Source organism: Egretta garzetta, unplaced genomic scaffold, assembly GCF_000687185.1.
Source record: "Egretta garzetta isolate BGI_Z169 unplaced genomic scaffold, ASM68718v1 scaffold46, whole genome shotgun sequence".
Taxonomy (NCBI): domain Eukaryota; kingdom Metazoa; phylum Chordata; class Aves; order Pelecaniformes; family Ardeidae; genus Egretta; species Egretta garzetta.
The window spans coordinates 9,151,251-9,177,368 of NW_009260268.1; the positions used below are offsets into that span (position 1 = coordinate 9,151,251).

The 26,118-nt window shown below is 43.5% G+C and overlaps 1 protein-coding gene across 1 annotated transcript in view; it reads right to left on the minus strand.

Moving 5' to 3' along the window:
- Positions 1–25,365, minus strand: part of CRACD (capping protein inhibiting regulator of actin dynamics) — a 28,771-nt gene extending 3,406 nt beyond the window's left edge. Inside the window, exons 1-6 of the mRNA XM_035897833.1 lie at positions 25,231–25,365; positions 14,784–14,948; positions 12,063–12,131; positions 10,584–10,766; positions 5,245–8,494; positions 1,448–1,638 (exon numbers count right to left, since the gene is read on the minus strand). Of these exons, the coding sequence (XP_035753726.1) occupies positions 1,448–1,638; positions 5,245–8,494; positions 10,584–10,766; positions 12,063–12,131; positions 14,784–14,948; positions 25,231–25,350 (3,978 nt within the window). The 5' untranslated portion in view covers positions 25,351–25,365. The remainder of the gene's footprint in view (positions 1–1,447; positions 1,639–5,244; positions 8,495–10,583; positions 10,767–12,062; positions 12,132–14,783; positions 14,949–25,230) is intronic.
- Between the last annotated feature and the right edge of the window lie 753 nt (positions 25,366–26,118).

Genomic DNA, 26,118 nt, shown 5'->3' on the forward strand with positions numbered 1-26,118 from the left:
CCAAACCCACAAAGTTAAATTTGTCATGTTGTCACTTCAGTCAAAATACTGTGCAGTTGGAGCTAGCCCTACCTGTTAAATGCAGCACTGAAACACAGACAGGGTGCACCTGTGGGCAATGTCACACCCACTGCTGTTTTCTCCCACCTGGTTATCTATGATCTACATCTGCAATTATGCATGTGTCCATGAGAAACTTGGGTCTCATAACAAATATCAAAATATACTTAGTTTTCCACATACTCTCCCTTTTTGCCATCTGTAGTATCTATGTACAGCATCACTGCTTGTGTAACGTCCCTCCTGTACTATAAGTAGAAGTGTTTTTTCTTGCTCATAGGAAGCCATGGAGAGTAAATAGCTATTTAGAGAACAGGGAAGAAGTGGTAACTTGAATTCAGTGCCTGCTTTAGGCATTCGGATGTTTCACATGACGGTTCATGGCTTTAATTCGTCTACATTTTATCCAAATAATACACGTTACAACAGAAATAAATTCAAACTTGCTAATGTTCCCCTATATTCACCTATAAATGAGTATTCCAGCTGTTAGTCCCCAAGCATTAAGGTTTATCATCTTATTTACTCAAGCTTTGGAAAAAGTATGTTGCATACTATTTTTCTGTTCCATCACCTGCACAGTGCTTGTGCTTATGATTCATGGAATCATAGAATGTTTTGGGTTGGAAGGGACCTTTAGAGGTCATCCAGTCCAACCCCCTGCAGTGAGCAGGGACATCTTTAACTGGATCAGGTTGCTCAGAGCCCCATCCAACCTGGTCTTGAATGTTTCCAGGGATGGGGCCTCCACTACCTCTGGGCAACCCGTTCCAGTGTTTCACCACCCTCATTGTAAAGAATTTCTTCCTTATATCCAGTCTAAACCTACCCTGCTTCAGTTTAAAACCATCACCCCTTGTCCTGTCACAGCTGGCCCTACTGAAAAGATTTTCCCCATCTTTCCTATAGGCCCCCTTTAGGTACTGAAAGGCCGCAATCAGGTCTCCCCTCAGCCTTCTCTTCTCCAGGCTGAACAAGCCCAACTCTCTCAGCCTGTCCTCACAGGAGAGGTGCTCCAGTCCTTGGATCATTTTTGTAGCCCTCCTCTGGACCCACTCCAACACTTCCTTGTCCTTCTTGTGCTGAGGGCTCCAGAGCTGGACGCAGTACTCCAATGACTGCCATTAGCTACCACCCGATGTTAAGGCATCAGAGTTTACACTAAAATTGTCACACTATTGCACGACATTTTCTCCTGGAGGTCTCCGTTTTGCAAAAGGGAACCCCAGGCTTTCAGACTGCTCCTTACTCACTGTCATTTTAGCTTTTATGAAATCTTACAAACCAAACATAAAAAATAATAATTCCCTTTCACATAATAAAACTAGCTTGCAGTTTTAATTATAGTATCAGGATTTCTAATGGGCAGGTTTCTAAGATTGTTTACATTTTCTTTAGCCAGCTTCTCTGCTTGCTTCGCCTCTCTGGCTTGTCTCCTCTCTTCCCTCGTAGCTTGCTGCTCACGAAATCCCTTTTGCTTTTGCAGCGCTAACGTAATCCAAAGCGGTTGTGAAGTTTCAACTTTTTCCATCAATTTTGATCCATCTAAAGAGTGCCTGCTCTGGAGGACGGGTTTTTCTGAAAGAAAACATGAATAGAACTGGTTAAGTAATGCACGTTTCTAGTCTCAAGCAAACCAGTACAACTTCTCTACCTTGTGAAAAGTCCAGAGCTAAGCCCATTGAATGCCGTGCCATTCACAGACCTTGATGGACTCCATGTCAAATCCTGAAACAGTTTTTATGCCTCAAGAATAAGACCTAATTCAATACACTCATACAGCTGTCCAAATTTATCCTTTTTTTTTGGTGAAAAAGCCTACCCCGGACTCTTAGAGTTCTAGCCTAATTTATACATATTTAAGTGAGAGCGATACATATGCACTGATTGTTTACACCTCTGATGAAAAGGATCCAGCCACTACGTACTGCAGTTCCCTGATTTTCCAAGCCGTATTCAAGGGAAGAAGTCCAAACTTCAGACAAATAAAGGGCACTCAAATTATGTGCTCCTGTAAATGCAGCCCCTCTGAATTTTTTTTTTTTTTTTTTTTTTTTTTTAAATCATCACTTGAGCATTTGACTTTCTGTACCCAGTATGCAATCGGGGCTAGCACCCAGTATAGAGCTGTGAGCAGCAGGGAGCAGCACTGGGGTGCAAAGGTGCCCCCTCAGAGCTCAGTGAGCACAGAAGCCCTCAGCTGGCCCCGACCCTGCTCTCCCAGGCTGGTAGCTGTGCCTCCCAACTAGTTTCTGTAAATCCTCATTTTAAAATGGAAGTGAAAGGAAAAAGTGTAAAAAAAGGTAAAAAATAAGCAGCGATTTCACTGAGATATGGTTTTAGAAGTGTCTTGATGCCTGCAAAATTCAAGAATGGAAAAAAAAAAAGGGATTTCCCAATTAAATTATGAATTCTTGCCTTGCTCTTTTGAGTGTCCTTCTGCTGGAAGGGTAATTTTTCCTCTTGTAGAGAATACTATTTCAAGACACAGGGGCTTTCGACCCTCCTCTAAAGAGCCACTACGGCTACTGTAATTGTTTCTACTACGGAAGAGTGCCTCTGAAATGCAGACTCCTGTGCCCAGCTGTATTGGGTTAGGTAGAGGATTTGCCCAGGATAGGCACCACAAGGGGACCTAGACCTTAATATTTTTTAAGCTAGATAATATTCCCCTAGAAAATAGAAGCAATAAATTATAAAACAGAAACAGTAAATTACGAAAATGACTCCCTCCGCTCTGATGACTCCATTACACATGGAACACAGAGTCCGTCCTCTAACTCAGTAACTTCTCTACCAAGGAAAACACGCACACACACTTCAGTTACCTCCTTGAAATGACCTTCCTTAAGCAGGTCACACCGGTCACACTGAGTTTGTGTGTTTCTGAATTAAACCGTGGGGATGGGAGGTCCCATTAGTTCAGACAACCCTAAGCAAAGCAGTTGTGCTCTGCAAATAACGTGCCAGGTAAAAATCCTAGCTTAAGACCAAACCTCTTCCTCTGGACTTCCAGAATCTCCTTTTGCAAACGCAGACAATAGCTAAATGACCTTTGAAAAATGCGTACCTTTCTTCAGTGGCTCAGGCTTTTTGTCATTTTTTTCTCTCCATGGAATACTTATAGATGGGAAAAACGACTTCTTTTCTCTGATTTCTTCCTCTTCATTTTTGTACTCACTGGACGGTGTGGGGTGCGCTGCATTCACTCTATCTTCTCTTCTCCAGCCACCGTCCGATTCAGCTTTAACCAACCTTTGCCCAAGCGTATCAGCTAGGTTTGATCTGTTCATTTTAGAGAGAGGAGACGATGGTGGTGTCTGGCTGGTGGGCTTTGGAGCTAAAGCAGGTTTCTGTGGGACCGGTGACTTGCACGCTGGTTTCTCATGAGGGGTTAAAGCACTCTGGGTGGTGGCTGGCAAGCCCACTGGTGTGCCCGCTGGTTGTGAAATCTCCACCACAGTACCTGAAGAGTCTTTAGAGTCTTTTGCAATACCAGGGACGTTCGCTCTCCCCATGCCAGGGGACGTGCTCCCTTGTGGAGCAAAACCAGGGGATTCTTTCTCACCTTCTGTCGTAACTATTGGGTCAGGCATGCCATCAAAACTATCTCCTGCACTGTATCTTTTCTTTTTCCTTTGCTCTGCCTGTTGATCGTAATGGAAACGTAAAGAGTAGTTTGTCCTTCGTAACTTTATCCCAAAAGGAGAAACATTTTCTTCTCCGTTTGGTGCTGGTTTATCTGCTTTTTTTGTGCTGTTATTCTGCTGATTTTCCAAAGCACCGGGAAGTTCTGCCTGGGGTAATTCTTTACCCGGAGAATGAGGAAAACTTGGAACAAGGAAAGACGGAAGATCTTTTGCAAATTTACAGCCTTCTGTGTTGTCTGTCATTTCACTGTTGGTTTCTGTTTTCTCCTTAGCCTTTTCAGCTAAGTTATCCTTAAAAGTGGAAGCCACAGCCTCCTTTGAATCAGCAGATGAGCCAGTGATTCTTCCCACAGCCGCTGTCTCGTTGCCTTTTGCCGCACTTACATTCTCAGCATCTGAACTGCTCTTTGAAGCTTCTGAAAATTTCTGCCACGCTGGTGTTATCGAGAACTTTGCATTTGCAGAGAGGGTTTTCCTCAAGTTGCCGTGGGGAGCACCTCGTCCTCGGGGTGTCCAGTCATCGCTGTGTCTGCAGACACTTACTCGGTCTCTCTCGTTATATTTGCTGTTTTCTGCGTTCTTTAGGATCCTGGAGCGGATAGAAGCCCACTCAGCCAGTACGGCCTGGTTGTTTAATGTCTCTTGGGCATATTTCATTTTACTGCTGCTGGGTTTGGGATCTTGGTTTTTATCCTGGGCCTTCTCCGGTCTAGTTTCTGTAAATCCTCATTTTAAAATGGAAGTGAAAGGAAAAAGTGTAAAAAAAGGTAAAAAATAAGCAGCGATTTCACTGAGATATGGTTTTAGAAGTGTCTTGATGCCTGCAAAATTCAAGAATGGAAAAAAAAAAAGGGATTTCCCAATTAAATTATGAATTCTTGCCTTGCTCTTTTGAGTGTCCTTCTGCTGGAAGGGTAATTTTTCCTCTTGTAGAGAATACTATTTCAAGACACAGGGGCTTTCGACCCTCCTCTAAAGAGCCACTACGGCTACTGTAATTGTTTCTACTACGGAAGAGTGCCTCTGAAATGCAGACTCCTGTGCCCAGCTGTATTGGGTTAGGTAGAGGATTTGCCCAGGATAGGCACCACAAGGGGACCTAGACCTTAATATTTTTTAAGCTAGATAATATTCCCCTAGAAAATAGAAGCAATAAATTATAAAACAGAAACAGTAAATTACGAAAATGACTCCCTCCGCTCTGATGACTCCATTACACATGGAACACAGAGTCCGTCCTCTAACTCAGTAACTTCTCTACCAAGGAAAACACGCACACACACTTCAGTTACCTCCTTGAAATGACCTTCCTTAAGCAGGTCACACCGGTCACGCTGAGTTTGTGTGTTTCTGAATTAAACCGTGGGGATGGGAGGTCCCATTAGTTCAGACAACCCTAAGCAAAGCAGTTGTGCTCTGCAAATAACGTGCCAGGTAAAAATCCTAGCTTAAGACCAAACCTCTTCCTCTGGACTTCCAGAATCTCCTTTTGCAAACGCAGACAATAGCTAAATGACCTTTGAAAAATGCGTACCTTTCTTCAGTGGCTCAGGCTTTTTGTCATTTTTTTCTCTCCATGGAATACTTATAGATGGGAAAAACGACTTCTTTTCTCTGATTTCTTCCTCTTCATTTTTGTACTCACTGGACGGTGTGGGGTGCGCTGCATTCACTCTATCTTCTCTTCTCCAGCCACCGTCCGATTCAGCTTTAACCAACCTTTGCCCAAGCGTATCAGCTAGGTTTGATCTGTTCATTTTAGAGAGAGGAGACGATGGTGGTGTCTGGCTGGTGGGCTTTGGAGCTAAAGCAGGTTTCTGTGGGACCGGTGACTTGCACGCTGGTTTCTCATGAGGGGTTAAAGCACTCTGGGTGGTGGCTGGCAAGCCCACTGGTGTGCCCGCTGGTTGTGAAATCTCCACCACAGTACCTGAAGAGTCTTTAGAGTCTTTTGCAATACCAGGGACGTTCGCTCTCCCCATGCCAGGGGACGTGCTCCCTTGTGGAGCAAAACCAGGGGATTCTTTCTCACCTTCTGTCGTAACTATTGGGTCAGGCATGCCATCAAAACTATCTCCTGCACTGTATCTTTTCTTTTTCCTTTGCTCTGCCTGTTGATCGTAATGGAAACGTAAAGAGTAGTTTGTCCTTCGTAACTTTATCCCAAAAGGAGAAACATTTTCTTCTCCGTTTGGTGCTGGTTTATCTGCTTTTTTTGTGCTGTTATTCTGCTGATTTTCCAAAGCACCGGGAAGTTCTGCCTGGGGTAATTCTTTACCCGGAGAATGAGGAAAACTTGGAACAAGGAAAGACGGAAGATCTTTTGCAAATTTACAGCCTTCTGTGTTGTCTGTCATTTCACTGTTGGTTTCTGTTTTCTCCTTAGCCTTTTCAGCTAAGTTATCCTTAAAAGTGGAAGCCACAGCCTCCTTTGAATCAGCAGATGAGCCAGTGATTCTTCCCACAGCCGCTGTCTCGTTGCCTTTTGCCGCACTTACATTCTCAGCATCTGAACTGCTCTTTGAAGCTTCTGAAAATTTCTGCCACGCTGGTGTTATCGAGAACTTTGCATTTGCAGAGAGGGTTTTCCTCAAGTTGCCGTGGGGAGCACCTCGTCCTCGGGGTGTCCAGTCATCGCTGTGTCTGCAGACACTTACTCGGTCTCTCTCGTTATATTTGCTGTTTTCTGCGTTCTTTAGGATCCTGGAGCGGATAGAAGCCCACTCAGCCAGTACGGCCTGGTTGTTTAATGTCTCTTGGGCATATTTCATTTTACTGCTGCTGGGTTTGGGATCTTGGTTTTTATCCTGGGCCTTCTCCGGTGAAGGAATATCCACATTTTTTCTCTCTTCTGTTAAGCCAAGTAACGATTTACAAGCCGTGTCCTTTATCTGGTTCAAGTTAACGGCTGTGCCACACAGCTGTGCTCCAGTAACCAAAATAGCTGTATGGGGTACACACGCAGATGACGGGAGCGTATGAGAGCCCTTGCTGGAAGTCTGCATCCTGCAGTCTTTGATGGATGGAGAAGAGAGTCCTGTTCCTTTGACGGGCATGACCGGACTCAGATTTACTTTCTGAAATATAATCTGCTTATCTCCAGAAGACACTTGAAATGTGAAGGGTCTGGATGCAGTTTGTCTTTCGTCTACCTCCTGCCACCTCAGTTCTTCCCCTATTCGCTTTTGTTCCTGAGCCTCAACTTCTCTCTTCAGTTTCTGGGCTAGGACTTCTTCTGCTGTTTTATTCCCTTTTTCTGGCTGTTTGAGTTTTTGGGGTCTCGATCCTTCTTGGAGCTTCTCCTCTACCAGATGCCTATCAGCCCCTCCAGAACACAACTGATCCTTGTCCTGTCGCTGTTCCAAAGATTTTTCTTGTTGGTTTTGCTGAAGATTTTGCCCTTCTGTGCCTACCTTCTGCTCTTCCAGCTTGTTCCATTCTTGTTCGGTTTGTTCCTTTTGCTGCTTCAGTTCATCTTGTTGCACACCGTCTGCACTTTCCATGTGCATTTGTTTTGTGAGCTTGTGTTTTCTCTGCTCTTCCCGTTTCTTTTTCTTATCCATTACTTGCTGGGGTTGTTCCTTCTCTGTCTTTTCTCCTTTCTCCATCAAATGCTGCCTTTGTTCCTCCTGTTTCTTCTGTTGTTTGAGGCTCTCAGCTTCTTTCTCCTGCTTCAGTTTTATTTCAGTTTCTTGAAGCTCTTTCTCTTCTAGCTCTTGTCTCTTTTTTTCTTCCTTATTTTGTTCCTTGAGTTCTTTTTGTTCTTCCAGCCAATTCCTTTCTTCTCCCTCTTGACACTGTTTTTCAATCTCATGTTGCCTTAATTCTTCCAGCTCTAGCCTCTTCTGCTCCTCCAGCTCTCCTCTCTGTTGCTCCTCCAGCTCCTTGTGCCTCTGCTCTTCCCATTCCTGACGCTTCTGCTCCTCTAGCTCTTGCCTCTTCTGCTCCTCCAACTCCTGACATCTCTGCTCCTCCCGTTCCCGGTGCTTCTGCTCCTCCAGCTCTCGTCTCTGTTGCTCCTCCTGTTCCCGGTGCTTCTGTTCCTCCAGCTCTCGTCTCTGTTGCTCTTCCCGCTCCCGGAGCTTCTGCTCCTCCAGCTCTCGTCTCTGTTGCTCTTCCCGCTCCTGGAGCTTCTGCTCCTCCAGCTCTTGTCTCTGTTGCTCTTCCCGCTCCTGGAGCTTCTGCTCCTCCAGCTCTCGTCTCTGTTGCTCTTCCCGTTCCCGGAGCTTCTGCTCCTCCAGCTCTTGTCTCTGTTGCTCTTCCTGTTCCCGGAGCTTCTGCTCCTCCAGCTCTCGTCTCTGTTGCTCTTCCTGTTCCTGGAGCTTCTGCTCCTCCAGCTCTCGTCTCTGTTGCTCCTCCAACTCCTTCTGCCTCTGCTTCTCCAGCTCTTGTCTCTTTTCAGCCTCCAGCAGTCTCTCCTCTTTATGGCATATTTGCTCTTCTATTTTCATAGATTTCTCTCCTTCAAGGGGATACTGCCTCTTCTCTTCTTCACGCTTTCTCTCCTGCTCTTTCTGCATCTGCTCAAGTTCTTGGCGCCTTTGTTCTTCCAGTTCTCTTTGTTCTTCCATTTCTACAATCTGCCTTATCCTTTCAGCCTCAAAGATTCCCCAGTGATCTTCAATTCTTTTCTCCTCTGCCAGCTGAAGCGGTTTCTGCTCATCTCTGCTCTGGATTAGCTTGTCTGCTATGATGTGTCCATTAAAACCTGGGTATCTGTCCCCATACAGCTGAGTTTCTAGGTCCTCTGGCTCGAATTCTGTTATTGTTAAACTCTGTGATCCCTAAAATTGGGAGAAAAAGTTTGGAGTTACTGAATATTGCCTACTTTTTTTTTTTTTAAACAATTATTTAGATCCAGAGCCAACACACCAACACACCCACCCCAATTTATGGATCACGTCATCATATATCCCATGCCTCTCACCTATGCGGATGACAGCCTTTAAAAGAAAGAAAACATCCCAGCAGCGATAACAGTATAATGCTAAATACTGAATCACCATTTGGCGCACATGAGCTAATCGAGACCTGCCATTTCAAATTTACAGAAGCCCGAGGAATAGAGCACAAGTTTCATATGCCTGTTCTACTACTTAGAACTCCATCCTTTAAGCCCGAAATGATTAGCACCTGCTTAAGGGCATTGTTTTGCCAGTTCCTTCATGGCAAATCTTGCTGTTACTTGCAGAGACAGAAGCTGTTGCCTGCAGAAAAGAGCTCTGCAATGCCAGCCAGGAATGAACACCGCTCAGGGAAGCACAGTTTGGTTGCTTTGCACAAAACAGGCTGAGAGAGTTGGGCTTGTTCAGCCTGGAGAAGAGAAGGCTGCGGGGAGACCTGATTGCAGCCTTTCAGCACTTAAAGGGGGCCTATAGGAAAGATGGGGAAAATCTTTTCAGTAGGGTCAGCTGTGTCAGGACAAGGGGTAATGGCTTTAAACTAAAACAGGGTAGGTTTAGACTAGATATAAGGAAGAAATTCTTTACAGTGAGGGTGGTGAAACACTGGAACAGGTTGCCCAGAGAGGTAGTGGAGGCCCCATCCCTGGAAACATTCAAGATCAGGTTGGACGGGGCTCTGAGCAACCTGATCTAGTCAGCGGTGTCCCTGCCCACTACAGGGGGATTGGACTGGATGACCTCTAGGGGTCCCTTCCAACCCAAAATATTCTATGATTCTACGATAAATCCTCGGCCAGGATATCCTTCTCCAGTAGCTGTGCTGAGACTCCAGTGCTATTGCAGGAACCGTGGGACCACGCATGGACAGGGAGCCTAGAGCTCCCGGGCGACAGCGCCGCACTGTACCAAGGCAGGTAGTTGCTGCTGACCGCTGACAGCCCTGGCATGTGGGTGCAGTACTGGCAATAAACTGCACACAGATCTCCTTCACAGCTCACTCCCTGTCTCTGCAGCGACACGGCCTGAAGATGAGCTGCACCTGAAGAGTGCTTCCCTGCACTTTCCTTGAGGAAAACAGCTCAGCTGATGCCCTGTCTGGCTACCATTTGTTGAGCCATCATCTGGCTCCAGTTAAACATTCCATATAAACAAGAGGTTTACATTTAATTTCTTCATTGCAAGAGTGATAAATGCAAGCACAATGGTGTGGAAGAAAGGACAGTGGCCTCTCCTGAACCCTGTGTTAGCTGAATAGTCTTGTCCCATTTACAAGCACTGGTAAGATGTCAGGCTAGAAACCAAAATAGCCATGCAGTAAGTGTACAAAGCGAGGACTTGATAATTCACTCTAGCTGTAGCAAGAGCTGAGTTACTTAAGTCTTATTCTTTCCTATAAAATAATGATATTATCACTGTCACAACCCATGCCCGTTTTAGAGAATCCATTTTTTTCCCCAACCAAATTTTGCACTAACTGACTGCCTATACCAGAGCAGCATTAACAGTGGCAGGTATCCTTCAGACCTTTATGACCTAATTTTTTTTACTAGAAAAAACAGAATCAGAAAGCTCTCCCAATGTAAAATCCTACTGGAAGTACCTCAGGTGTAAGTAGTATTTGTTTCAACTGGCCATATTAAAAATTCTTTGCATCTTTTCTTTGGGGTTGGACTAGACAACCTCTAAAGGTCCTTTCCAACCCAAAGCATTCTATGATTCCATGATTCTCTCCACCTTCATCTTTAGGTGTCTATCTTGACTTCAAGACCGAATGAAAGAAGTATGCATTTTGTTTTGCCCTGAAGATGCAAGGTTTGTCGAAGCAGCTTGCAGTCAGTATCTCTAACAGTGTTCATCACATCTTAAGACAGTCCTCTGTCTATAGCTACTCGTGGTGCACTCAGTTACAGTTATACCCAGCTTCAAAAGCAACCCCCCTCCTCTTGCTGTTTGACCAGCGACCCAATACCTTTGTTAATCTCTTGTGCTTTCTTGACATCCTCTGCTTCTTTGGCTTCACAGACAGTTTGTGTTTAGCTGCACTGTTGTCTAGGCGAGCAACAGCCTGGGGAACTGCATCCAAATTGATTGTTTCAATTGTGCCAGAACAGGAAAATTGTCTTTTTGGCCGAGATGATTTGACTGGAGTGACCTGTTTGTATCACAAACACAAGAAGCTATTATTAAGCTATTTGTTCCATTTAAAGAAAGAAATAAAGAATACATACACACACACAGAAAAAAAAGCCTTTGCAGCTTTGAATTCAAAGGAGTTATCAGCAGAAAAGATTTCAAACCCTGTTTTTCCATTATACAAATCATGAACTTTGGACATGAAAGTTACAGCTGTAATGTTTTCCTGTTTTCAGTACTACATGTTTTTATACTTTTCACTTGAAAATTACTTCGACCATTCTAACTGAAGTTTTTTCACAGTTTAGCTCCACTCAGAAGTTGTTGGGAATGGGAAGAGCAGAGGCTGAGTTTTAAGCACCATTAAACACTGGGACAATTTTAAAGTTTGCTTACTGTAGAAAATATATCTACATAACTAAATAATTTAGATCATGCACTTTAGGCAAGAGCAAGTCAGATTGACTTATCTAAGCATTATAATGGAACAGCTACGTACTATCTGCATGGGAGATGACTACAGTATTGGATCTCAGACTGGCACAGTGCCTGCACAAAACCTTCCCTCCAGAGCCATGTGGAGTTGTCCAAGCTAGCACCAAAGAACAGCAAAAAAATAAAATAAGACCATGCTGCCTTTGATTGGTGCTTTTTTTGTCATGCCCTTCAAATATTTGGGTTCAGAAAGTGCAAACACAAAGTGATTTAGTGAGACTCCTCTCATGAATAAATTCAGTGGCACTGTACGTCTAGACGCGTAAGAGCGAGCCTGTAATCAGTCTCTCCCGTAAGTCACTGAGCTATCATCCTGAGACTGGTGTTTGGCACAATCCAAGTGGAATAAGAAGACAGAAAAAAAAAAAAAAAATGAAGGGAGAAAACATCTTGTGTAAGGAAAGAAAATCACATACATTGTTTTCAAGACAGCCCTGTAATCTTCCAAGGTTGAACATATGCTAATTAGGGAACCAATTACTTAAAAGCTGATGGAACACTTTGCATACGCTTATTGAATTACATGTAGGCATAACAAAGTAGTAGAAATACTTATGAAAATTATGGCTCTGTGATTAATACATGAAATGCTGCAAGACTGGCAGAGACCGAGTTCTGCTGTTCCCTGCAATCAACCCTTACAGATTTCTCATTCTTCATTATTGCTTATTTACCAGCCCCCAAACTGCGTAACAGTCACAAAATCTTGGATGATCACGCAACAATGAAATGTGTATTACAGCAAAAACTGACTATCGGGCTTCTAATAACTAAAATTAGAAACTACCTTGGTGCAAACCAAGTGTAAAAGTGTTGTTACCTTTTCTTCCGCTTCGTGTCCTGGTCCAGGCAAATTCATTGGTCTCAAGAAACCTGGGGTGTCAGTGGACTAGAAAACAAGATTACCACAGCTAGATATTAAAATGCAAAGGATGTAATAAATATGGTTCAAAGGACTTGTGACATCGTGCATGTCAGGGTAGGATTTTTATCCCGTTTCCTGCCACTGCAGGATGGATGGCTAAACAATTCTTGTTCCTAAATGCTATGAGCTTCTTTGCTGCTCCTCAAATCACTGCTGTCTATACAGAAGCAGTTGCTGCCACAAGACACTACAAAAGGCAAAACACTCAGCTTCCTTAGCGAGATAACCAGGTTCCCAATCAAAAGAAAGAGCACAGGTTTATAGGATTTCAATCAGCTCTTAATAACTTTATTTTCCCCTAACCTACACCCAAAGAAAAAAAATAGGAACCTGATCAGGCGTTACCTCTGCTGCAAAGAATTTCAGCTCCCGATTCTTGACAACTCCTCTCCTTACAACACAAACCGTCTCTCCCGGAGGAATCAGAGCCTACCAGCCACTAGGACCCCTCAGCCACCGTCCCTCTCCCAGCTGTCTCACACGAGGGGATTTTTAAGGCGCAGGGGTTGAAGCAGCACTCATCACACCCAGAAACATTGCTTTTAACCATTATATCACAGTATTATTCTGTAACCTAATGTGTGTTAGGACGCCTTTGCACCAGATGCCACATGATTGCTAGTATAAAGCCTGAAAAATCAGCTTTACAAATAGAGGTTAAATGAAACGCAGAACTCTTGCCATCGATCCAAGTTACCCAGTTGGGAAAATGAAAAGTCACAAAGCAGCACAGGAAATTTGTTTGAAGTAGAGCAGCGTTATGTGGTCCTGGCCACTAACTCCTGACGGAAGCCACCCTGTCCCCCCAGGACCTGTGCAGATAAACACACAGAGGAGTTACAAGGCCAGCAGCAGAGACAGGAGCGGGAACCAGGCAAGCTGCCGTGCACCAGAAACCTCTGATGAAGCAGGTAATGAGCAGTGTACAGGAAGAGAAAAGGAAAGTACTGAGTGCTCTGGCTGACCCTATGCATGTCGCGTTGGTTTGTTTTGTTGTTGTCTGCAATCTCCTCTGAGCAGGGATGTTTGCTCCTTCAGTATTTGGAAAAAGAACTATGCAAAGGGGCATTAATTTTGTTTTCAAAACATAATATTTAAAAGAGTTGGTTGTAAGGACTGAATCTCTCCCTCCTTATCACACAAAGGTACTCTAGTGTGGTTTTAGTGCTCGAATTATTTTCTCCTTCAAGATGGAGGTCACTAGGTGACATTTGGGTCTCCTGCAGGAGCCAGCAAGAAGGCTGTCTGCAGAGAATTTATGTTTGTATCAAACGCAGTCTCTTGCCTAGTACTGGGGTACATAGCCATAACCTGCCCGTGATCCCACTGCACTTTTTGTGTGCACAGGATGCTTTTGATTCACCTTAACCGATTGCTTCAAAAGAGTATTTGTGAAGCACAAGAAACGTGCCTTACTTCAACTGTGTTTTTATCCTTGCAGACTTCAGGGGAAGAGGCGTGGGTGTGCAGGTCCTACCCAGGCACCTGCCTCCCTGGCAGATCCCACCACAGCCACGAAGGAATGAATCATAGAACCACAGAATCATTTAGGTTGGAGAAGACCTTTAAGATCATCAAGCCCAACCATTCACCTAACCCTGCCATCCCACCACTAAACCATGTCCCGAAGCTGTCACAGGGGAGCTATGCTGCCCCTTGAAGACTGATGAAGAATTTGGGCCACCTCAGCTGTAAATCTCCCTTCTTCGCGTTTGGCTGAACGTAGGCATGAGCCGCAGAGGACGCTTACGGCCTTTGCCTGTCACACAGCCAGCACTAGTGCCAGTGAACACCAGCTGAAGCCCGTCCCCTGGTGCCCCTCCGGGATCTTAACAGGCTGCACGCACGTGGTGGGTTGCTGCATGCCTTCCTCAAGGCTTTCCAGGCACAAAGTCAGCCTCCTCCGGGCGGGGAAGGGTGTCCCTCTGTCCCCCGTGCTCCCTTCAACCATTACAGCCACACACAGAACCAGTCTCGCCTTAGAGTGCTTCCAGAGAACTTCCATCACTCAGCGTGTTCCTTCACTGCCCAAACAACCCCTTTCTGGACACCTGAATGCCTACAGTTCCCAGTGTCAAAATTTTCATGGATAATTTGAATAATTATTTGAATTATACTGGACGTTTTGATTTAGGGAGCATTCTCATCATGTTTCTCCCCCTTCTTTGTCTTTAGTTCCTGTCCATGAAAAATACGGATATTTACCCCAAGACCCAGGATTTTACGGATTTAGGCTCCAAACCCCCTCATTTTGGAATGTTTTTCCTTTTTGCCATTTGATGCTGTGCACAACTTTCCATGCTGGGAAGTCCATATTTCAAGACATTTTCTGTCTCAGAAAAATTTCCTGTCTTCCAGCTACACGGCGAGCGACATCTGCGTTGCTGGAAGTTCAGCGCAGACATTTTAAACCAGTAATTCTGTGGGCCCCGTCTCAGGATGCCAAGAGCACACGCTTCTCTCCAGTCCAAGAAGCACGAGCTGAGAGATTCCACCCACACGAAACAGCCCGCTGAGCTCCGCTGTGCCTCGCTGGAGACATCTGCTATGCCCCAGTGAACTTTACTGTTTTAATACCGCTATAATGCCACGAATATGTCAATTTAAAGTGCTTACTTTATTACCACTCTCTGAGATCACTGTGTCCTGCTGAGTCTCAATCTCCATGGGGCTACCGAGCAACACGTCCTCTTCCATACTAGTGTTTGCCTCCCCCATTGTCTTCACAGAAATGGTCATTTGTGGAGGCTGCCCAAATTTTATATTCTTGGCCAACTGTTGCTGAAAAACAAGAAAAGAGAAAAAAAAAAAAAGGTATTTATATCATGAGCAAAACAAGCCAACTCTAGCACACACCCCTTCTCCACGTGAAAGCTGCACAGAAACACTCAGGGCAACTTCTGACTCTGGACAAAAAGATCAACTTGAGGCTCACATTGCTGCAACACAGTGGCCACCCCCTCTTCTTTCTCCCTGCAAAGTGACCAAGGTCAGGAGTTTACTGCGTGACTTCTGATTTTGGATGATCAACTTAACGTTCTCACTAGCACTGCTAATTTTTGAAAACTTATCGTGAATTTTGAAACATTCCTTCTCTTTTTTAAATCTACGTCCTAGATTAAGACTTTGTTTATACAAGCTAATTATGAAACCTTACTGTTACAAAGAAGTAAGATCATGAGCCAAGTGTACACTGAGAACCTAAAACAGCCCCAAAGAGAAACTTTTTCTTCTTCAGCCCCCAAGCACTGCATCTCGTGCACCTGCAGTTTTTAAAGACATCCTTATTGTAAAGTTTAGTCATAAGTTTTAAAGGTTAAGGGTTTGGCATCACCCTGCCTTAGAGAAGGCAAATTCTCAAAGGAGGGGAAACCTAGCTTCTTTTAGGTGCTTGATCTCATAGGAACAGCGCACAAACTCATGTCTGTTCATGCTCATGTGCACCGCCACATCTCTGCTTTTGCGAAAAGCAGGGGACGCTCAGTAGATGAATGGAGAAAAGAGCTTTAACACCATTTATTTTCCTTCAAGTAATCTTCTCTCAAGGGTTACAAGAAAGCACTCTCTAATTATATCAAGCGTAAGATGAGTAAAAGAAGTAGCATATAATATCTGTCCTCTGGTAGGGTGAACTGGAGAAATTATAGCCCTGGCTACTGCAGAGACACACACTACGCAGTCTTTGAACGTTTTTGGAAAAGAGTTAGAAGAAACTCTAGAAGGAGCAAATGGAGTCTAGAACATTTACTGATAGGTTTTCTTCCTAAAATATTTCAGGGAATCATTCTCAGTTAGGAAGGAAAGACACGTGGACTTATTTGCCTGCTTTACTCTCTTTCAAACTCAGAAAATTCTCCAAAGGAGATTTCCCATCTTTGTCTTGTGCTACTATGAACATCTACAGCTCGGGAATACTCTGTTTAACTGTGCAGCTTCTATTCAGTGGGAATGTCAGGTACATAGATGGACTCTGACACGAGTTTGCCGCTGAGAACTGCAGAAGGTTGGAGTAGCTAGCATGTACAATAAAGATGAGGTTTTTTTCCTATACCACAGAATCAGCAGCATGGCTTAGGTAAGCAGCTGGCACGGGAGGATATGCTTTAGTAGCAGTGGATGGACCTGTAAAAGAATTCAGGACAGATTAGTCTTGCTTGCCATCATTGCCCAGTGGACTAGACTTGTATATAAAAGTTAATTCATATCACCCCAAAACGTTATCAGATTCCTTTCTTGAACTATTAAGACAAAAAGTACATTCAGAGACTCTTCATAATGAGGTTATTAAATTAGAATAATGTGCAGGTTTTGGCTACGATAGAATTAATTTTCTTCACAGTAGCTGGCACAGGGCTATGTTTTGGATTTGTGCTGGAAACAGTGTTGATAACACAGGGATGGTTTTGTTACTGCTGAGCAGGGCTTACACAGAGCCAAGGCCCTTTCTGCTCCTCACCCCACCCCACCAGCGAGGAGGCTGGGAGGGGGCACAGCTGGGACAGCTGACCCCAACTGACCAAAGGGATGTCCCACACTGTATGACATCATGCTCCCCCCATCTAAAGCTGGGGGGAAGAAGAAGGAAGAGGGGGACGTATGGAGTCATGGCATTTGTTTTTCCCAAGTAATCCAAGTTAGGTGTGATGGAGCCCTGATGTCCTGGAGATGGCTGCACACCTGCCTGCCCATGGGAAGCAGTGAAGGAATTCCTTGTTTTGCTTTGCTTGCATGCATGGCTTTTGCTTTGCCTGTTAAACTGTCTTTATCTCAATCCATGCTCACTTTTACCCTTCCCATTCTCTCCCCCATCCCACCAGGGGGAGGGAGTGAGTGGCTGGGTGGGGCTGAGTTAGTGGTTGGGGTTAAACCACGACAAAGAGTTTTTCTCAGTCTCCTCATTGAGTTACGCATTATTTACGCCCATTTGGATTTTGGCAGAAAGTAATGAAATCCATCCAGTATGTCATTTTGGCAGAGTGGGCTGTTTTGAATGGGCTTTATTCCTGCCTAGATTACTGGCAGTGCACTCACAGTGCACTAAAGGCACGGGTTTCACCAAGTCCTCCCAAGCTTTCATGTTAGCAGTGCAACTCTGCCTCGAAATCTTAGGTGTTACCACTGCATAAATGGGGGTTGGAGAGCACAAACAGATCTGTATTAGATAATGTGAAGGCTGTGATTCTGCTCTATTCCTGGAGATCCTCAGATGCCAGTAGAAAATTACTTCAGAACAGCTTCTTAATTTGATAAGGTGTTTTCTACATTGAGGCTGCTCCTTTCTTCTTACAAAAGCCATATTTCTAGACAAACAGTTCTCCCAGGAAGAAAACTGGAACTGTCAGCATTACCTGAGCAACTACCCAAGAAACTAAGGATCTGTGCATCTGTTCCATGACGAGAACGTGGCACGCATGTGCAGATTGCTTGCAATGTGTTTTGGAGGAAGGGAGGGTGTGCTGTTCTTTTGATCTCCTCAACAAGTTCTTGATCTACTGTGTGTGCAGTACACAGTGGGAGTTGTGCAGTGATGGAGCTGTTGTGGAGAATGGCCTTTGCTTTAAAAAGAGCGGCCTTTTTAATTGTCGTCAAGGATGCCTGAGGGCTCTGCTGTAAAAATGTGCATTTGTGCATATAATATTTCCAGGAAATAGAGTATCCTCAATATTTATGGACGGTACACAGTTGTTTTTTGAAATTACTTCAAAATTTTAAAAGTTTATTTGCTCAGACTTGCATAAATTAGTTTCAATTTTGAAGTAGAGACTCTAGTAGCCCTCACATTCCCTCCAGGACAGAAGGCTCTTTTCTGTATTACTTATTTATTGAATTATTTTTTTTTAAATTTAGCTTAAATGAACAGCACTAATAGTTTTCCGTTGGCCAGTTTCTTTCAGTGCATTCCAATCTCCAAAGCTGATGCTGAATACCAAATGTCAAAATCTCAGATAGCTTATTGTTACCACTGAGCAAATTTATTCTTATTGCTTTCAAAGAGCAATGTAAAACCTGCTCCTTGTTCTTTTAAAAAATGTGCTTATCCTGTAACTGCGATGCAATTATCCCCTCTCAAAAAAATTCATACAGATACATTCTCTACATGGCCAAAACCCTAAAAATGCATCATTCCTGAAAGCAAAGAAAAAAGCTGCAGCTTTTACTTGAAAGAACACACACAGTCCAACCCAGAGATGGAGAGATACATCAATTTAAGCTGCAAGGCCATTGAGAAGAGGCTATATTCCCTGGAAAGGAGTGTCTGCTTTAAACTTCTCTGTGCTTGAGAATTCCCTGTGCTGACAGCATGTGGATGATGGTTGCCTAAGGAGGATTATTTGCAACTCTGGTCATTAGAAGCTGCAGGCATGACATTTTGTTCTATGGTTGCAGAGTCATGCACAGGGTGTTTAAATACCCTTTTGGAAATCTCCATGGATGCATATTGGTCTCAGTTAAATGAACCTGGTCTCTTTTGGTTTGTGCCAGAAGGCTTATAATTTAGCAGCCAGAAATCACCGTCCTGCTCCAAAATCGAGCTGTCAGCTGGAAGCAGAAGGAAAGAGATGAACGTTTCCCGCCTGCGCCTTCCACTTCCAGCCTTATCAACTCCAGTGGGCTTTCCCCGTCCCTCAGTTTGCAGCCAGTGGACAGGCATTTCCACAGGACTTACAAACCATTCTCAGCACCAAAAGAGAGAGCACAGCTACCACATATGACAATTACACCATGAAACAGCGGCCGGAGGGACCACACACACAGGGGAGCTTCTGAATGGGATCATCAAGCTGTGCTCCAGACCAGTTTTACCTCATTCCCGATTTTTTTTTTCTATGAGATTCAAGAGGTGCACGAGAGTTTTCCTATTCACACCCAACCGGGGTGGTTATTGGTGCGGCATCATTCAGTGTGAGGTGAGGAGCAGGGCTGCACATCTAATAAAGGCAAAGAAATACTGGGAATTTAGGGAAAAAAAAGTTTGCATTCATCCAGTTGTTAAAAAATTCTTCAGTAACTGGACCACGACAGAGGCCCACTTTTATTCAATGCAAAATAATTCGCTAAAATCTGATAGTATTTAACTGACATCTTTACACCAGCTTATCAGGAATAACTTCAGAAATAAAACTCCTAAGTTAAACGGCTCTGCACTGGTTGGCACCTGCAGCAAATTAAAAAGCTGAGACTTTCAAAGCACTCTTTGTGTTTGCATAGGAAATGCCACAGCACAAACTTTCCATATTAACCGGCAGGGAGCCCAGATCGGGCTGTATATCTCCTCTTTCAGTCCAATTTGGCTCCTCTTCTGTGTACATGCCTGCCTGCATGCATGTTGGATTCAGCCCCCTGAAACCACATCATTCTTACGGCTCCGTGCCTGGAGTGGATCCAAAACCAGATCCGCTGAGCTGCTTGCTCTGTTCAGTCACAAATCATTCAAGCAGAGTGTACTATTTCAGCCCATTCCATCCAAATGAGCCTTACAAGAAATGCTGGTCATATTTTGCCTTCAACTCAAATTCCTATTTTTCATGTCTCTTTGTAATGCCCGGGTATATAAATAAATGAAATTATGTTTTCTAGTTACATATAATTGTGAAATAATGACTTAATCAATAATACTTGTCCTAAGAAGAGCCGTACTGTTGAAATTCCACTTGGTCCTGCACAGTCTCTCACAGGGACCCCAAAATTAAATGCCTTGGGAATATATAAGAACAGGGCAAGCCTGTACTGAGATTTTCCTTGTAAACTCTCCAATGATTTGTGGCATCTGAGGACTTTTGGAGTCAATAGCCAGTTGGGTACTTATCTCCTATGAATTTGTCTCATTGCTCTTTGAACTTTTATAAATATTTCATGAATAACAGTGCTGTGTGACAATGAGTTCTACAGTCCAACTATGCATAAAGAAATATTTGGTTTGGTTTGAAAGCGTTATTAGTTTCAACTGATGCTCATGTGTTCTCATTCTGTGAAAGACTGAATAATTGTCCTCTGTTCATTTTCTCAATTCCACTCATGATTTCATGCATCTCTATCATATTGTCTCTCTTATCATTTATTTTCCAGGCTGAAAAGACAGTTTACCTAACTGTTCTTTCTATGGAAGTGATTCCACTTCTTTATCCAAACAGGAAAATCTGCAGCATATCTAAGCAAGCAAAACACCCCACATAAGCAATTTTTTTTTTTAATCAAAGAGTCAGAATAAACTGGAAATTGTCATGTGAGAAGTTATACTGGCATAGCTGGAGGCTTTAAAATTAAAATAGATGCAAAATTAACACATAAAACTACTGAAAAGGAGGAAAATAAGAAGTATTACTGGAGGTAATATATGGATATAAGATGCAGGGGGGGAACTATTCCTTTCTCCATCGCCGGAGCATCATGTGGTTTGGGTCATTACATTTCAAGAAAGATTTTGGGAGAGGCCAAAATAGAAGAAGGGTGAAGAAGCAAACTGTATATGGGTCACTAGAGATACGCATTTGCAGCAAATCCAGATGCAAATAAAGATTTCCATATACAGTGGCAATGGGCCATTACAGAGGCTCACATTTTAAGAGCAAGACTTTCTGAAGAAGCCTGAAGATACTTCAGATGATAACCTGAAGATACTGAGGATCTGTGGTATTTGTCACCTGAGTCTCTCCTTGCAGAGTACCAAAAGCAAAGCAGATGTGAGTAAGGAAAATCGAAGCTCATTTCCAGGGCTTAATATGGTCATAGGAAAAAGGGGGTCTGTCATAGAAATGCTAGAAAGAAAAAATTATAAATTCAGTTTATAAAATGAAAACAATTGCCAAATGTGAAGAAAACAGGCTGCAGTGGCACTAGAAAATATTGGCAACAAAGAAATTAATTGTAAGCAATACAAAGCTGGGAAATCAAGCAGTGAAAATTCACTCCCAATTCTGTAAAATCCAGAGCATCAAGGTAAAGGATAATAGCTTTGAGGTTTAGCAAATGCCTTTGTAGCCTTGTTGCGATCTGGACAATATCAAACAGAAACAACCGTGGGGATGGCCGGTGGAATACAGATGTGCCATGCACAGCAGGAGAAGCACAGGCTTGATCATTAGCTAAGATACATTAATGACTAAAAGAAATGGGATCCGAAACTGAACAGTCGTTAGGTCTGACAGGAAGAAAATGACTGGGGACATTCATCATTACAACGCCAGGGAAATGTGAATTTAAAAAGTGGTCCTTCAGAATTCAACTAAGAAGTCTGCATTCTCAAGACATGTTTTATCATAATTAATATCTGCATAATAAATGGGTGTTTTACAAACTCACAGAGGAGAGGGGTGGTTTGTTTTAAACCATGTGGCCACATGAAACAGAGAAGATGTAGCTCAGTAGTTCCTAAAGGTGATAAGCCATATGCCATAGTCAACCTTTAATATTACTGGCAGCTGACTGCCACAGCCTCATGGCTGCCAGGTGACCTGAGATACTTTTTGTGAAAGCAAGAGGTGGAGAACCGGCCCTCCTCCTGCCTCCAGAGGCAGCAGCGGTGCCACAGCCCGGTACTGGCACAGCAAAAGGGAGATAACGGCTCAGACGCATCGAGATACTGACGCTCAAAATGAGTTTCCATTTTACTTGCTACAGTTTTTGTGGGTCTGACACAGAAACTGTCCTCTGCTCATTTGCTGACCATTTCTGGCAAATATCAGTGGTAGGGAGAAGAGTCACGGCTGCAAAATGCGAGGAAGTGGATCTAACACGCTTTGATGCAAGAAAAAAACCTCCACTAACTTATGAAAGGGAAGGACGTAAACCCAAGCTGAGAGTTTCTTTTAGGTTTGTTCTGACACACTGCTAGATTTACATTTTAAACATTCCTTCTGTCTCCTTCACAGTTCTGTATGAGAAGCAAAGCACCAGATCCCAAGAAACTAAATGAGTTCAGCACTAAGATCGCCAGTGCCTGCGGACCCTCTCTTTGTGGGAGCAGGTTCAGGCTGGCTTTCTATGCTGGATCTTAAAAGCTAGGTAATGATAAATCTCAGCAGATCCAAAGGACAAGGGAAAGACAGCTTTTACAACAGCAGATGGCTTGAGCCAGCACCAGATAACACCGGGATACACGAAGACTACTGGAGGTTAACAAGAAGTCAGGCTTTTCTCAGCCTGACTTCTAGCACATGCTAAAACCTTTGAACGTGACCAAATCTATTTACAGAAAGGCTGATAAGATAAATGCTGCCAATATGAAAATCAATAAAAAGAAATGAGAGCTATGCCAGAATGAACTAGTTTACCTTGCACACATAATCAGAAAGACAATTCCTGCAATAAGAAGCTGAACGAGTGCACAGGCTGGCCAGCTGCCCAGACTGCTACAGAGTTTTGCACCATTACACAACATTTTTGGTGGGTTCATCAACACTCCAAAGTCAGCAGAAATGCAAAGCAAGAAGGGGGAAATGCTTTGGTGGTCAGCAGAATGAGTTCCAGCACCATCAGTATCGAATGGCTTGCATGTCTATTCTGATTTCAAAACCCTTTTCACGATGCCAGCAGTTAGGCTTGTAAGCACGGCACCTCTTCCAAAAAAGATTTAAGTTTTTCAGGAATGTTCACTCTACCACTCCCCCAAAAAATCCTGAAAAAGGTTAAAATCTGCAGAGCTTTTGATCTCCGTTCGTAATACGGCGAGTTCAGAGCCAGCACAGGGCACTGATTCCTGGCAACTCTTCTTTACTGAGGTGTACCTTGCCAGGCAAATGGAAACTGGAAATGCTGTGTTTCCATGGTCACATACAAGCCTGGGCGAAACCACAGTAATGTTTGTGGCGCAGCAATGACTTTACCGGGAGCTGGCCACAGAATTGGCTTTAAGGAGCAGAGCGCTCTTCAGAAGAGACAACTGTCTCCTCTTGTTCCACCACTTGAAGAAATACAGACATTCCCAGTGGGAGTGAGCTTGCAGAAAGGGACTTCAAAGTAGATACCAGCTTCTGATAACCGGAGACCGCGTATCAGTGTTTTCTGTGACTGAAAAATCACGCAGCAAACACAGTCTCATTTTAGAATATTACAGCAGAAAAAAAGGATGGGGTAAGGAGTGCATAAAACCTTCAGACAGGAATGACAGTCCACATGACTGGTCAGACCTGGGACTCAACTCTTAAGGTTAACCTAAAAATGTGCAATGGGATTTTGGCATGTTCTTGTCTTAAAACTTGGGGAAGAGCTACAGAAGTCATGGCTGGGGAAATGGGGACAGCTATCTGCTGGGCTTGTTATAAGGAGCCTTTCCATGGGGTTATGAAAAAAACCCATAGACATTTAGATTAATATATAACTTCTGTGGAAATATGTAAATAGGCAAAAGTGTCATTTACAATCTATTATGCATTTGCTTTCTGATTGAATGGGTTGCTCTGGATATTGCCATCACCAGTAAAGTGGGAAAAGCTGGATCAGGGATGTTGTTACTGGCTGGGTTGCAGTTACAATGATAAAAATGAACTACTGTCCTTTGATTTTCAATAAAAAGATAGGCGCACTTTTGACATCATTCAACAACACTCCCCCTTAAAATACATGCAAGTAACCACACCAAAAAAAGGCTCGTGCAAAGTTCACACGAGCAAGAGCATATCACTGGCTATTTATTTTGAGACTTTCAAGGGTGATTATTTTTGCTTTAATTTTCTTGAGTTACCATTTGGTTAGTGAAGATGGTGGTTAGCAACTGCACTAACCGTACTTTTTATCATGTTTAGTGAAGGCAATGATTTCCACTGGAAATTTTAAGGTGAGTTTGGGAATGGGAGAAGCCAATCCTACAAAGCAAGACGGTATTCAGAGAAAAGCTAATGTACTGAAGCCAAGACAAGAGGTCCAACAGACAGGGAGGGCACAGCTCCCTGCAGAAGTCAGTGAGCTTTGCATCCAAAAGACACTCAAGCATTCTGCAAGACAGGTCCAACTACTTCACATCTTTGCCCAGAGTCAGCAGTCATTTAAAATATAATTGTTTCTAGCCTGGGAAGTAGCATGCATTGAATCCTCCTGACCCAAGGGAAACTTAAGCTGAACAAACAGCACAGAGAAATTGGAGCTGTCCTTGTGTGGTTTTGACTTCAAAGTTCAACTTCGCAGTCAGCACAGCCAACACCATTCAGGTGCTCTGTCTGCTGACAGCACCGTGCAGGAAGAAGGAACAGTTTCGTCCTGAATGTCGGATCTGTCTACTGTGCATGATCTCTCACTCACCAGAAAAGATGGACCACAGGTAGACTTTGGAGGTAAAAGAAATCAATGGTATCTTACTAGTCAGCTACAGGGTAATGGCACCTACACAGCATTAAAAATTTACCAGCATTTTGAACAGGACATGTCAGCTTCCAGAGCAATAAACTGAAACGTGTGTCTGAAGGACAGGTCTTTCAAGGTCTGTACAGGCATAGAGCTGGGAATGTTACAGATGTACAAGTAGTAAAGCAAAAAAATTAGTTAGACCGCTAATAGGACAGAGTTCTGGAAAAGAAGGTCATGCAAAGCTCCGTAGAAGCAAATATCCAAATGTGCTGATTATGTAGTTACTTATGAGCTGTTTGCTTTGGAGAGAGAAAGATCTCCACCTTCCATGAGAACCACTGAAAGGACAGGGAGAAAAAGAAGGAGGAAAAAAACGTAGTAGGTCTAAAAGGATAATTAAATCAGCTCTGCAAGGAAGTCTCCCTCTGCATGCCATTCCCTGCCACCACCACCTCCCCCATTTTTTCCACTCAGTACCACATCTGTATGTCTCAGGCCTACAGATCAGGATATGCCAAAACCTTCAAATTCAAATGAGTTCCACAAGATGCAGACATTTCTGCAGATTTGCTTGCAGCATCACTGCCGTACCCTTCAAGACCAAACGCTAGATGTTCTGCAGATTATCCAAATTACTTACATGGCTTTTGGCCAGACAACTTACATGGCTGAGAAACTGCCTCAAGGCTGTTGAAAAAGCAACTCACCTCTACCCACATTTAACACATTCTGGAGACCATTTCCCACCGCATTTTAAATACTTCTCCCACTTGCAATTTCTTACCTGAAGAGTTTTGACTTTTCCTAAAACGTTCTCCTGTGACATTGCTTGGATGGCCTGTTCACTCTCAGTTCTCCCATCAGGTATAAAAATACTGTCATGGGAAAAAGCTCGACTGCCCATAGAATAATGGGAGGACCTGGAAAAAAAACAGTTAAAAAGTAAATAAGCACAGCGATTAATTTATGAGAGTGACTCTTCATATCATAGTTGCCCTGCATTATAAATTTTCCCTCCCCCTTGCCTTCTACATAAAAGCTTTGAACATTCTCAGGAGAGAGGTATCCAAACATTTTCGGTTATCAAAAGTTTAGCGGAGGTACACGATTCCTTCACACACAGTTTTCCTCCTTGGAAGGACATAGAGTGGGGTGACTTAATAGGCATGTTGAGAAGGTCAATCCATCTTCTTCAGAAGTCTCAAATCTAAATGTTACTTTTAGGATACGGGGTAGATGATGATGATGATGCTTACATTACCATGCTGCATCTTTAAGAAAGCCTGCATTCGTGCTTAGTCCCAATGCTTGGGGCTTGCTGGCATCCTGAGTCAAAAGACAGACAGCAGGTCCCATGCAAAGGTAGCACCATAACACAAGAAGAGGTAACACTCCAGTAACCTACTTCTAAAGAACTACCTCGTTTAGCTAATTGCTTAGCTGTTCCTATCACCATGAGTATGATCACACTGATGATAAAAAGTTATCATCAAACCCCTGAACTGATACGAAGCATATTACACCATCCCATGCAGGTTTGATTAGCAATAAACAGCGAGAGATGCCCATGTGTTACTGTTAAACCAGATACTGATGCCAAGGAGGAGAGTGCATCACGAATGGCCTAGTTATATGGCTGCTCTAAATCCATGGGCAGAGGGATTAAACAAAA